This window comes from Thalassophryne amazonica, chromosome 9 (assembly GCF_902500255.1).
Source record: "Thalassophryne amazonica chromosome 9, fThaAma1.1, whole genome shotgun sequence".
Lineage (NCBI taxonomy): Eukaryota > Metazoa > Chordata > Actinopteri > Batrachoidiformes > Batrachoididae > Thalassophryne > Thalassophryne amazonica.
In genome coordinates this window covers 3,418,975-3,433,146 of record NC_047111.1, presented here as the reverse complement: position 1 = coordinate 3,433,146, position 14,172 = coordinate 3,418,975, and the positions used below count along the sequence as shown (strand labels likewise).

The window sequence follows — 14,172 nt, the reverse complement described above, 5'->3', positions numbered from 1 at the left end:
TGATTGTGATATGGATCTGTGTGCCTTACTGGGAAATCCGGTACCAAAACCAGAAGTGACTTTGTTGGTAAATGGACGACCAGTGACATTCCTTTGTGATACAGGAGCATGTAGAACCACATGTAATGACAACATACCTGTCCATCAATTGAGCAACGAAATTTTTAGGGTTCGCTCTGCAAATGGACAAACATCAGACGTCCCTGAACGTTGACAGATCCATTTGGCCTGACATGTACTATGTCAGTGTTGAACATGCCACAATGTCCAGTTAACCTCTTAGGACGAGACGGATTGACTGCATTGGGCTTGTCCATAATTGTGGAACAAGGGAAATTAGTTGTTGAGCGCACAGGAGGCGTTAACATGGTAAGAGAAGAAAGCGATGACCCCACATTCCACTATTACTATACATTTGACATTTCAGAAGAAGATGCTGCAGGATGGGGTAAAGATGTCGTCTTGCAAGCGACAGCCCTACTAAAAAATCCTGAACAACAGATGTCACCACCTGACCTGCATGTCACAATGTGGCATAAAGATCCTCCAGGTGGTGACTATGAAAACAAATTGAAAAACGTTTCACCTGTGAAGCTGACAATGACCGATTTGATTCATGATGGCAACTCAACAGCTGTCATAACAGTGACAGGTGCCACTGAAGATGTTTTAAAATTGAGATTCACAGGTATGCCATTACATGTGTCACTTTGTAAGCCATATTTGACAGAATGGCAAGAATTGGGACTGACAGTCATAACAGCTTTGTCAGCCACTCATTGGAGCAGAGTTGGACCACGAACGGAGTTCAGTCCATCAACTAAATTGTATAAAGTGCCAGTTAATGTCTCATTGGTGCTGACAGCTGGAACACATATTGATGTGTCCACTTCACAATCCTGAGTGTTTCAGTTGAGTCCTGACGAAGATGATCTTCTCTCTTCGGTACCATCAGGATTGTGGACAACAGGTCCTTCAGACGTAGGACTGATTAAAAATGCACAACCTGTAGTTATACGACCAAAAACAGAATACAGACCATGTGTAAGACAGTATCCATTGAAACCTGATGCAATTGAAGGAATCAGGCCAGTAATAGAGGATTTATTAGCAGCAGGAGTAATAGTGCCATGTCCAGATTCACCATGTAACACACCCATATTTCCTGTGAAAAAGGCTCCGCCCTCAGTGGGATGGAGAATGATTCAAGATCTGCAGGCAGTAAATGCTGCTGTGATTAAAAGAGCACCATGTGTCCCAGATCCACACACCTTGTTAAATTCGCTGAGACCAAATTCTAATAGTTTCTCAGTAATTGACATAAGTAATGCATTTTTCTCTGTGCCAGTACATCCAGATAGTCAATTCTGGTTTGCTTTTACCTTTAAGGGACAACGATATACATTTACCAGATTACCGCAGGGTTACGCAGAGAGTCCAACTATTTATTCTCAAGTCATGTCAGCATGTTTAGCCAATTTCGTTCCACCGGCAGATAGCCAACTATTAGTGTATGTTGATGACATTCTGATTGCCTCTGACACACGAGAAAACTGCATAACTGACACAGTAGCATTATTATGTTTCTTATTTGATAATGGCCACAAAGTGAGTAAAAACAAAGTTCAGTTGTGTAGGGATAAAGTAAAATATTTAGGACATGAATTATCAGCCACTGGGCGCACGATCCTGTCTGACAGGAAGGAAGCAATTTTGCACGCTCCAAAACCACAGACCAAAAAGCAGATGATGTCATTTCTTGGACTGACTAATTACTGCAGGGCATGGATTCCCTGTTATGCAGAATTGACTAGTCCACTTTCTGATTTGATGTACAAAGATGATATTTCAATGTCAACTGTGCTGGAATGGAACAAAGAAGCTGAGGAAGCCAATTTGGCGGATTACATGAGAAAAATGTTAGAAGGACAACGAGGGAGAGTTCCAAACACTGATGATCCCATTTCTCCACAGGAGGACCCTAAAGTGGTACCTGGAGACTGGGTGTTGATAAGAAGCATCAAGAGAAAACACTGGCATTCACCTAAATGGGAAGGGCCCCATCAAGTACTACTCACAACACCCACAGCCTTGAAAATTGGGGAAAGAAGTACATGGATTCATTTAACTCACTGTAAGAAAGTCATTTCTGCAGACACAGACAAACAGTAAGAACAGTAGGACAAGACTAGTAATAGTGTGTGAGCTTGGTGTTAAGATCCAGGTTAGACACGAAAGCTAGCAGAAGACATTAAGAAGCCACTGTTCTGAACATAGGTGTGCTGTAGTGTGCAGAAATGGCGAAAGAAAAAAACAAAAAGAACGAGGGTTTCTGGACCCCATGGACAGTCCTTGTTATGCTACTTTTCTTTTTTGGATTGAGCTTATTATTAAAAGCCATTAGCACGGGACATGATAATAAGGATCACCTCCGCAGATTGCAGAGACCAAAAAGAAGTAACGAAGACCCCAGTCCAATGATAAATGCCACAGTACATAGCTGTGATAGGAACAATGCGTACCGATTTGGTGTACAAGCCTGCATTCCTAGAAATGCTTCTGTGGTCATCTCTGTACCATATAGTGCTCTTACCCATGGAATATGGGATGGTGGGGATGGTGACAGAGGGACTAATTACGGAAATAGTTTCTCATGGTATATGACCAATGATCAACAAGATAAGAGATGGGAAACGTTGGTAGCCGATGAATGGAGTAGATGGACACCAAGATGGGCACAAACCGAGTGGGCTAAGTACCAGAGTCAAATTCTCAAAATGTATCAAACAGATGATAAGCTGTCTATAGTGGTGAATACCACAGAAAAAGGAACCATATTCCCACCTGATATAGAGGGAGACTGTTGGTTGTTCCTCCTTTGAGTATACAAACCAGGAAAAGATCCGTATTTCCATTTTTTCCTCTGTGAAACAGATAGAGTACAGCAACCAATATTGACCGAATTAAGTACGTCAAAGGGGTGTCCATACAAGCAAAGGGGGTGCCCATACAAGCAAAGGGGGTGTCCATACAAGCAAAGGGGGTGCCCATACAAGCAAAGGGGATGTCCGTACAAGGCACAAAAGACATGAAGGCAGATGACTGGTTCCTAGTAACTACAGGAATTAGTGGACAAAATAACAATTGGCTTTTAATGGCAGAACAAGCAGGACTAGCAGCAAAGAAGGACTGTGTTGTATGTATGGGACCCAGACCTATATTACAGGTAATACCGGCAGCATTACCCAAAGACTGTCTGCTGACTGTTATGACACAGACATACATTGCAGCAAACAACAATTGTTCTAAGTGGGACAAGATCTATCCATTGACCAAATTGACTAAGACCAAACCGTTATTTTCAAGCAAAGTTGGGCATGCTAACCATACATGTGTACACTTGACAGGGACAAGTAAGACTTTGGGTAGCTTAAACCACACTGCCTGGTGTAAGAATGTGGTCCATAGTACTCCCACATTCAAACCTGTCGGTAGGAGTGACGTATGGTGGTGGTGTGGTGATAACAGAATCTTTGACAGACTGCCACGAAATGTGTCAGGTTATTGTGCATTAATATCATTATTGTTACCAGTTAAAGCTATACCCATGACCCCTGAAGACGTTACGACATATGCAGCCTCTCTTATTCCTGAAGATTGGCAGAAAGGCATAGCCAGACATAGAGTAAAAAGAGATTGGAAAGGAGTGGGAAATCCAACATATATTGATGCAATAGGAGTCCCCAGAGGAGTGCCTGACGAGTATAAACTGGTTGATCAAATAGCAGCTGGATTCGAATCTTCCATCTGTTGGTGGTGTTCAATTAATAAAAATGTGGACAGAATAAACTACATCCACTACAATGTACAGAAATTAGGAAATTGGACTGAGGAAGGATTTAAGGCTGTCCATTCACAGTTAGAAGCCACGTCCCTTATGGCCTTCCAGAACCGTATTGCTCTGGATATGTTGTTGGCAGAGAAAGGAGGTGTTTGTGCCATGTTCGGAGAACAATGCTGCACATTCATTCCCAACAACACGGCTGCAGACGGCAGTCTCACTCAAGCCATCGACGGGCTGAGGACGTTGAACAGGAAGATGAAAGAGCACAGTGGAGTAAACACCGAAGGCTGGGATTGGTGGCTGGAAGGGATGGGAAGATGGAGGTCTTTGATTTCTTCACTATTAGTGTCTATAGCAGTATTTGCTGCAATTCTAACATTGTGTGGATGTTGTTGTATTCCATGTCTCCGAGGCCTTGTAAATAGAATGATAACCACAGCAATAAGTCCAGGACCAGGAGGGGGACCAGCATCATATCCACTCCTGGGGCAAGACGACACCGAGGAGGACGATGACTCCCATGACCTGTACCCAGACCAATGGAAGTATGATGACCCAGACACCGATGATGGTGACAATGATGACATCACCTCTGGGGTGTAAGCCTATAGAACATACCATGATGAACCTCTTAGTGAAAATCTCAAAAAAGAAGTGCTAAGCTGGGTGATGCCTACTGTATGTTTAACAGGCGATAAACAGGAGGGGAATGTTAAAGATTTTGTATATATGTTATCACTGTTAAACATTTGTACCTTTGTCTTCTTTCTCATGAGAACGGTGTTGTGCTGTTTTGCACCTAACCCTGAGACTGTACGTGTTATTCAACCTTGTTTTAGCATGCTGGGGTCAGGCTGAACTGGGAGTAAAAGAACTGAAGGTTGTTTTGACTGTTGTGATGTGATGCTTAGTGTTCCAGGCAGATGCAGAACAGCTGATAACTGCAACAGACGAACGAGATGTGCTGACCTTCGACGATAACAGTAAAAGAAAGAAACTGTTTTTCCTTACAGCTGCACTTATTGGCGTATGTGTTTATGTTACGGGAAGAAACTTGTCTCGCGTTGTCCCCCCCCCCCCCCTTAGGACAAGTTTTATGATGTAATGAGGGCTTCTCTAATAAAAAGAGCGGGAGCACAGGCCAGACTTTAGTGTAGCCTTGGTGTACAGCCTGGCCGCACTCCGCGCGTGATTAATTTGACTTTCTGTCTCACTGGTGTTTCTTGACTCTGTTTGTCTTATCAAGGTTTTAAGAATGTTTGGAGGAGAAAATACCCAACACCAGCAGATTTTGTTCTAGATTTGGGGGGAATGGGAACTTCTGTATTAAGGTAGTAACATTTATGTGTACATTTTATGTTCCAGGAGAAGCAGAATGAGCTCATCTGCAAAATTGATGCACTCCTCACAGAAAGTGTCCGTTCCCGAACATACCAGGAGAGGGAACTTGAACTTGATGATGAGGATGCTGCTGAGATGATTGTTAGAAGAATGTCCAGTTCTAATCCGGAAATGCGAGCTACAACAAATTATAAGCAGTGCCTGGAAGTCTTGGGCCTTCCTGTAAAGTCACTTGAAGAAGTGAGTTAATACATTTTACATTTGTCTATCCTCTTCACTTACCAAAATTTTGTTTTATTTTTTTAGAGTATATTATGAAACAACATGCTGTATTTATGGCATATACCACTTCTGAGTTTTCTCCATTGTGGTAGCTGATAACTACATAACTTGAGAAAATTCTGCAACCAGTAGCTTGATAAAAATATAGGGCCTGTACAATAGGTTGTTGCGTTGAGAATACCAATTCTGACCATGCTGCTGAAATTGTATAGTATCTTAATAGTAAAATGTGTCTCATTTCTTATGAGTAACAATGGCAATTTTCAACTTGCAGCTGAAGAGTGCCAATGAGAAACTTGATGGTGAGGACAAGGGAGCCAGGCGCCGAAGGAATGCCCTCATCAACGCTTTGACTGCATATGCCCCTGGAATTGGACATGGAAAGAATACTATAACCAGCATTGTCAGGGACTGCTTGTATGCTATAGCCCCAGTTTATCTCTGGCAGTGCTTCAGCAGTCAGGGAAAGTCGGGAACTGCCAAAGGCAGCCTTGCCAGGGATCTTCCACAAATTTATAGGGTTCTCATGGCAGCTGTAATAGCTATTACATCAATGGACAGCAACACTATAATTTCTACGATTAGTACCGTAATACGAAGCTGTCCCAACAGAGCAGAATCAAGGAAGTATAGACAGGACCATCCTGAACTTTTTCCTGACCAGCAAAAGGAGAATAAAACAACTGAGGACACCATAATCCACCCAGCCATTGCCATCAGCTCTGTCAATGGTAGGCCTCTCTCCTCTGATGAGTACTCCGAGGAGGACATTCCGGCCTCATCTCCAGAGTGCTCTACCAGACAACAGTCTCTTTTTCCATTAATGAATCTTCAGAAGACACGTGGGTGTCGTCTTCTGAATCTGAAGAGGTACTGGAGGTGGATTATTTAGATGACTGTGATGACAGCCAATCAGAGTAGAGATGCACCATGACATCAGGTCATGGCAGAATCCACTTCCAAATTGCAGGGTGTCAGATCAGTGCCAAAACCACATAAAAAAAAAAAAAAACACCATAGTGCCATACGTTACCATTTCCCTCGGTCGAGGAGCAGTTTCCTCACATGGAGATACGCCTTTGTTTTTTTGTTTTTTTTCAGACTCCGTTAAAATGTGGTGAATGTCTCAATGTCACAGATAATATAATAAAGCATAATGCTCATTTCCATTGTGTTGTATCTGACTGCCATACTATTTTCAACGTCTGTATGTAATAAAACTTGCAGTATTTTTTTTTTCTTTCACTTTTTGTACTTTTTTTTTTTTTTTTTCCCTCTGGAAATATTGCTTGCAGTGTGTTATAACTTAAGTTTCTTGTCTGCATGAAAACATTTGGGGTGGTTTGTTTCATTTGATTTCCAAGTCATCGGAATAAAACACTGAATTTTGAAACATTCATAGTTTGTTTTACTTCACTTTTTGGTTTTCAATAGAGTAAACCTTTCATACAATCAAATTGTAGGCCAATGCCTGCATGTAAATGTATAATGTTGGCATATATAACATACAAACATGAACAGCTGAAGCGGGATATGTCCCACTTCAGCTGAACATTCCAGAAATTTTCATTGATTGCAATTAATGAAAATTTCTGTAATGTTCAGCTGAAGCGGGACATGTCCCGCTTGCAATCAATGAAAATTTCTGGAATGTTCATATAACGTTCATATATGAACGTTATATGAACATTATACAAATGTCCACAAACATTATATGAACAGTTGAAGCAGGACATTCAATGAACATTTGTATAATGTTCATATAATGTTTGCATACAAAATGTTACATGAACATTATACAGATGTTCACTGAATGTTCTGCTTCAGCTGTTCATACAATGTTTGTGAACGTTTGTGAACATTTGTATAATGTTCATATAATGTTCATGTGCAAACATTACCTGTCCTCATTCTTTGTTCATCTGACGTTCATGCAGTGTTCATGGCTTGTTTGCAAACGTTTGCATGCAAACGTTATATGAACATTCAAAAAACGTTTGGTTTCCGGGTGGGTAGGTAGGGGAAGGCTTCCACGGTCTCAAGGACTTCACCATGGAGTCGTACGTTGCTGGTGTCTGGGGGGGGATGGCCTGAGGCTCCCTGCACAAGGATTTTGGTCTTTCCAGTATTGGAGGTAAGCCCAAAGTGAGAGTAGACACCATCAAAGAGATCTACAGTGGCCTGGAGCACTGCGACTGTGTCCGCAGGGGTCACACTGTCGTCAGCGTACTGTAGCTCCCGTACTGTAACTAGGGTGGTGAGCTGGCGGGCACGAAAGCACCCAGTGTTGAAGAGACCCCCATCCATTCTGCAGTGAAGTCGGATGCCAGGGGCCATGTCAGGAAGTTCGTGGATCATGGCCCCAAGGTAGAGAGAAAAGAGGGTGGGGGCCAGAACGTAGCCCTGCTTCAAACCAGTGGTGATAGCGAAGGAGTCAGAGATGCTGTTCTTGTCCACGACGCAGCCAGTCATCCCATCGTGAAGGGCCTGTACAAGGACCGTGAAGTGGTCAGAGCAGCCAAAACGTCTCAAGGCTGCCCACATAGCTGGTCTTGGGACACTATCGAAAGCCTTCTCCAAGTCCCAGAAGAGGAAAAGGAGAAGTCTTCGCTGTTCATGGGACTTCTCCTGTAGCAGGCAGAAGATCATGTCAGTGGTGCCACGAGATGGCCGGAAGCCGCACTGTGACTCTGGAAGGACCTCTTCAGCGACAGTCAGGAGCCTGTCAAGCAGAACCCGTGCAAAGATCTTTCCGGCACTACTGAGGAGGGAGATGCCACGGTAATTTCCGCAGATGGAGCAATCCCCCTTCTTGAAGATGGTAATGATGGTGGCGTCCTTCAGGTCTACGGGTACGGCTTTTGTCTCCCATATGCGCAGGATCAACATGAGAAGCCTGGTCTTCACGGCTATGCCCCCATGAGAAATGAGTTCCAAGGGGATGTTGTCGGGCCCAGGGGACTTCCATGCCTCCATGCACTTCAATGCCTTCTGAAACTCGGTGTAGGAGGGAGGGAGTGACATCCAATGCCTGACAGGGTGTTGGGGTACCTTACAGAGCAAGTCCTCAGCTGCGGTAGATGAACGATTCAGAAGCATCTGAAAGTGTTCCTTCCACCTTTGAAGGATGGCTTGATCATCCCAAAGGGTAGTTGCCTCGTCAGCAGACTGGAGGATGTTGATACCACCGTGACGGGGACCAAAGATTTCCTTTGTTGCAGCGTAGAAGCACCGGAGGTCTCTGCTGTCAGCTTATGACTGGATCTCCTTTGATTTTTCTTGCCACCACAGGTTCTGCATTTCTCTGACCCTTCACTGGCACATCTGCTTTGCGTTTTGGAATCGTCACAAACTGGCATGGGTAGAGCGATTCTCCCATGCAAGGCGAGCAGATCTCTTCTGGTCAATCAGTTTTTGGATATCGGCATCATTTTGATCAAACCAGTCTTGATGGAAATGACTGGAGTAGCCAACTACATCATCTGCAGCCTTACTGATGGTGCCACAGAGAATGGACCAGTCTGCTTCTACTGAATCTTGCTGATGTGCCGATGGTGGAGCCTCACTGAGAAGCTCTGTGAGATGATTGGAGTAGTCTTCCTGAATTGCAGGGATCTTCAGCCTTATGATGTTAAAGCAACATGCCCTCTCTACCCTGTTGTAGAGGGGGAGGTTCCGCAGATGGAGTCTGAGATGAGTTATCAGGAGCCGATGGTCTGTCCAACAATCATCTGCACCGAGCATGCTGCGGGTCACAAGGACGTTGCTCCGGTCACGTAATCGAGTAAGGATATAGTCAAGGATGGTCCAGTGCTTTGACCGTGGGTGTTTCCAGGTGGACTTGTGACAATTTGGAAACCGGAAAAGAATATTAGTGATAGTCAACTCATTTGAAGCACATATGCCAAGAAGGAGAAGCCCGTTGGAGTTGCAGGATCCAAGCCCCTGCTTGCCCAGAATGCCCTCCCAAAGTCTATGGTCATGACCAACTCTGGCATTGAAGTCTCCGAGCACAAGGAGCTTGTCTCTGCTGGGAACGGCTTGGATGGCACTGTTCAGGGCAGCATAGAATGACCCCTTGACGTCATCCTCGGAGTCAAGGGTTGGGGCGTAGACTGAGATCAGAGTCATGTGGTTGCTGTCAGGGAGCGGCACGCGGAGAGTCATAAGATGTTCATTTATGGCGGTTGGGGCCAGGTTATAGTGATTCACCAATGATGACTTGATCGCAAAGCCAACACCATGGATCCGCCGCTCTTCAAGATCTTTCCCTTTCCAGAAGAAAGTGTAGTTGGCGCCAACTTCAGACAGACTTCCTTCTCCGGCAAGTCTTGTTTCGGAGAGGGCAGCGATATCAATGCTGAAGCGGTCAAGCTCCTGACTCACAAGGGCAGTGCGTCGGTGTGGTCTATCTGTGTCATCGTGGTCTATGAGGGTCCTCACATTCCATGCTCCCACCGTAAAAGGGTTCAGTTTCCATTTTCTTCTCGTGTTTTGACCGCATAAGTAGGTCTCCACTGGCCACGGTTTGCCAGTCAGGGGGAGTTGTGGTGACCGATGTTTAACCCACCTTTTCTAGGGGCCTCTCCAATTGGAGTGAGCTGCGGTACTCCTAAATAGGCCAGCCCAGTCACGCCTGTAGCTGCTGAACTATCACATCACCACAATGTTTTACACAGAACGACCTTCTTACAAGCGCCACTCATGTGTAGCTCCAGACTAGAGACTCCCAGCTGACCAAGCCTGTCCCCGTCATCCAGAATACCATCACCAAGGGACTTTTGAATTGAGGATGTGATTCTGACATGAATCGCCTTCGCGTGAATTTGTTTAAGGTGGATAGCAGGTTGCGTGCCTGGGACCCACACACTTTGGGCACCCACCTTCTCCAGCAGCACCATAGAGGGTGGAGACATGCTGGTTCTGAATGGGATACTTGCAGCGGGCTGCCGGAGACTTGATTACAGTCAAGTTCTGCCTTAAAACCGTGCCAGCCCGCCTGGCACTGCTGTTATCCGCCAGTTGTGATACAACTGCCATTGGAGACTTGAAAGTTCCAAACCCTAGTAACCCAAGGGCTCGCTCAGTTTTGTGGCGCCGACCGCACTCTCCAGTCACAGAGTAGGTAATAACGGTCACCTGTGCCCTTTTTTATAGGTTTCAGGTTGGATTTTACTGATCCCACGCACGACCTCCCCACTCCGCCTGGATGCAGTTTAATGTCATACCACACACTAGTGATGATTTTGCAACTCGGGGTGAAATTTTTGAACAGCTTGAAAATTTGACAACAATTTCAAAGTGGCACCAATGATGGCCGTAACTGCTACGTATACCAAGTTTGTTCAAGACGGACAAAAATGGATCAAGAAGTTACTATGATGCTTCAACACGCATGCCAATTTCCTACTCAGGATTAACCGGGAAGGAACGGCACTCTGTGGAATAGTCCCACTGCATACAGAGTTACTCAAAAGATGTAATCCAGTTGTCTGACTTTCCCAGTTAACGGATGTGAACAAGGGTGACTGATGCATGTTGCTGCCTGTCTGTCTGCTGCAGATTATCATCTGTCAGTGTTTCCTGGTCGATGAGAACCAAAGTCCTTGTCCTCCTGCCCTAACTGCACATAATGAGCTGAACCAGATGTGACTGCACATACTGTATGTGGTCCAAGTACATGAGGGACAAATAGAAAACATGCGGTACTTAGGATCCTGTGGACCTGTATTGGGAAACACTGTTGTATGCCATTTCCTGTAGCTGTCCAAAGGGACTGCAGGCTGGAGGATCCCTACAGTCCCAGACACAGTTTAACATACTCTTTTAAGTCATTTTTATTTGTGTCCCACCTGGGATGATAAGTTTTTAGATAAATGTTATGGTGACATTAAGAACACCTACAGGGCCAAAGCAAAGCCTCCTCTGTCTAATTCAGATCACAACATAATACACCTGATCCCAACTTACAAGACTGTGCTGAAGAGCAGCGAGCCACAGATCAAGACCGTGTCTGTTTTGAGGTACTTTATACAAGACTGTTGCTCTTTGGGGCTCTCCTGTCTTTCCCTGTTCGGGCTGCCACCTCAGAGCTCAATCAGCTGGTCCCTCCGCCATGACCAGCACCCCGCTCAGGAAAAACACTTCCAATGCCAGGGAAACGGACAGTAACAAGTAAAGCAGCATATATTCACTGCCCAATAAAGTATTAAAGCTATTCATTAAAGAAAGTTGAGGAAGCCGATTTGTTACCATCAATGTAATAGTCCTGAGAAGTATAAACTGCTAAGCTTTGAAAGCTTTAGTAATCTATGCTTTCTCAAACAGTCTTGTATAAAGTACCTCAAAGTGATACCTGAGATAAGATAAGAGAGACTTTATTGTCATTGGAATAAACAACGAAACTTCGTTGGTGACAACCAGTCAGTAGCAGCAAAGATTAAATATAGAAGACAAAATTAAAAAAATAATATCTCGGGTTGTAATGTCCTCACAACCCGAGCCAAGCCTTTTCTTGAGTGAAAGTACAAGTATCTTACCATAAACTTACTCTGGTAAAAATTAAATTCTCCTTTAAAAAATTTATTTGAGTAAAAGTCTTAAAGCATCTGACATGTTCTGTACTTAAGTATCAAAAGTAAATTTCTCATATAAAATGTACTTTAAGTAAAAGTAATTGAGTAAAAGTAAAATCCAAAATGAGTGGAGACTGAAACGGCAACACGAACGTAAAGCCAGTGTGGTGTCTGGACAAACCAGGAGGGGGCCTCAGCCCCTATAAAAGGCTGGATCTGCCTCTGGTGGAGCAGTTGGTGTTGGAGACGGGATAAGTGAGCAACAGGTGGATGTATGTAGCTGTAAATAAAGTTGCCATTCTTTTTCCTGGAAGACCCAAACACACTTTTCTGTCAAACAGGCTCTCGTGACACAGCTTTGTTGCCACTACGAGTATATAAACTGAATAAATTGAACTGTCATTTATAGCTACACAATATTAAGGAAAACTAAACAGAGTCACCAGAGGTTCCATCAATAAGAACTGTAAGAGCTCACAGTGCAGGACATAAGGCTGTGGAATTCACTGCCACTCAAGCTCAAGACCATATCTGAGTTTAGGATGTTCACCTCAAGGCTCAAGCTTTGGCTTAAAAGTCGCCAATGTTGTACCCATGTGTAAATAGCACCGTGAGTGAAGGAGCGGGTGAAGGAAGGATTGAATGAAGGAGTGAGTGTGTTAACACACAGAAATTCAGTTTTTAGATTTTGTATATTATAGATATGTGTTGGTAAGTGTGGAAATGTAATTTTAGATGTGAGAAGGTGGACCAATGATTGAATGAAATGGTGAATGAGGTTGATAATTATGTAAACTGTAGAAAGGCCCAACAAGGGACATGAATTGTGAATTATCTGTAGCTATAAAATCTTTGTGCATCACATCAGTTACAAACACTGCTTGCTCTGTCTGATTGCACTGTCCCTGTCAAATAAACAAATAAATAGAATGAAGAAGAAATAGATAGATCGTAAACATGGTTAAAGACACAGTAACGAGGAGCACCCTGGCAGGCAGCCGTCCATACCAGCGCCATCTTGAACATCTCAAATGTGTGAAGTTTACTTGCCTGTAAGGGTCCTTGCCCTTGTTGAAGTCAGGATTCACAAAGACTGTTCCGTTGCCATCTGTCTTTATGGTGAGCAGCAAATATTCATTCTCTTTCTGGCCCAGCCTGAGGAAACAGACACAAACACCTGAACCTTACAGCAACTGCCGACACATCAGTGGTGAAAGAAATGCACTACAATTTCAAGCTTCCTTTATTTTAGTAGCCAAGGACAAATGACTATCAAGATCCATGCACCCCTGGCTGGACTGAAGCATCTGCTCAATGTGGCCTTTCACCTTCATCTCTGGTTCCAACTATAAGTTGCTGGATGCTGGTTTCACTCTCCACTGGGGATGGCATTCTACGTAATGTTAAGGAGAATGATGATGTTCTTGTGTGGAAACGGTGGAGACATCGGCAAAACTGTAGGGTCTACAGAAGCATTTTGTCAACTTCAGCCACAGTCTGCTGGCTGCTTGGTGTCCAAGATCAAATCTGGCCAGACTTCAAGATCAGAACAATTTACAGGTGTCTGCACGTAACTGGGTTGTAGGACTTGCAGACAAGAGCACAACTGGAGATCAGGGGGTTCTTCTGCACCCAAACGTTGAAATTTACTCGAGATTGCGTTGGAGTCACCAATTAATTAGTCCACATGAGGAGGTGCATGATATCTGAGGACACTCTTAATATCATCCAGAGGAGTCATACTGCATGGCTTGATGGGAACTCCAGGCTATAAGGAGCTGAGAAAGTGGGCTGTGATGGTCCTGAGGGTAGACCAGACGGCATTTCTTCGAGGAATCTGTGACCAGATGTCTTGCCATATGTGGTCTAGTGAACCTCAAACTGCTTACAGAGGACTCAAAGTACTACTCTACTCCAAACGATGAACTACCTTGTGATATTGCAAAGGCAGTGAAACAGGTGAAGGCAGGTGATGCTCATGTTCTGCAGTATTTGAGCGGATCTCCTTGAGGTGGGAGAAGATGCTATTCTCATGACATTGCAAAAAGTCTTTGTTTCAATCTGGGTGGCAGAAATCATACTTACAGACCGCATGAAAGAACAGGTCAGTCCACTCTGGAAATGCAGAGA

The 14,172-nt window shown here is 44.2% G+C and overlaps 1 protein-coding gene across 1 annotated transcript in view; it reads right to left on the bottom strand.

Annotated features, from left to right (window-relative positions):
• mks1 (MKS transition zone complex subunit 1) overlaps nucleotides 1-14,172 on the bottom strand; it is a 189,312-nt gene that overhangs the window by 102,533 nt on the left and 72,607 nt on the right. Inside the window, exon 7 of the mRNA XM_034178062.1 lies at nucleotides 13,093-13,197. Within this exon, the coding sequence (XP_034033953.1) occupies nucleotides 13,093-13,197 (105 nt within the window). The remainder of the gene's footprint in view (nucleotides 1-13,092; nucleotides 13,198-14,172) is intronic.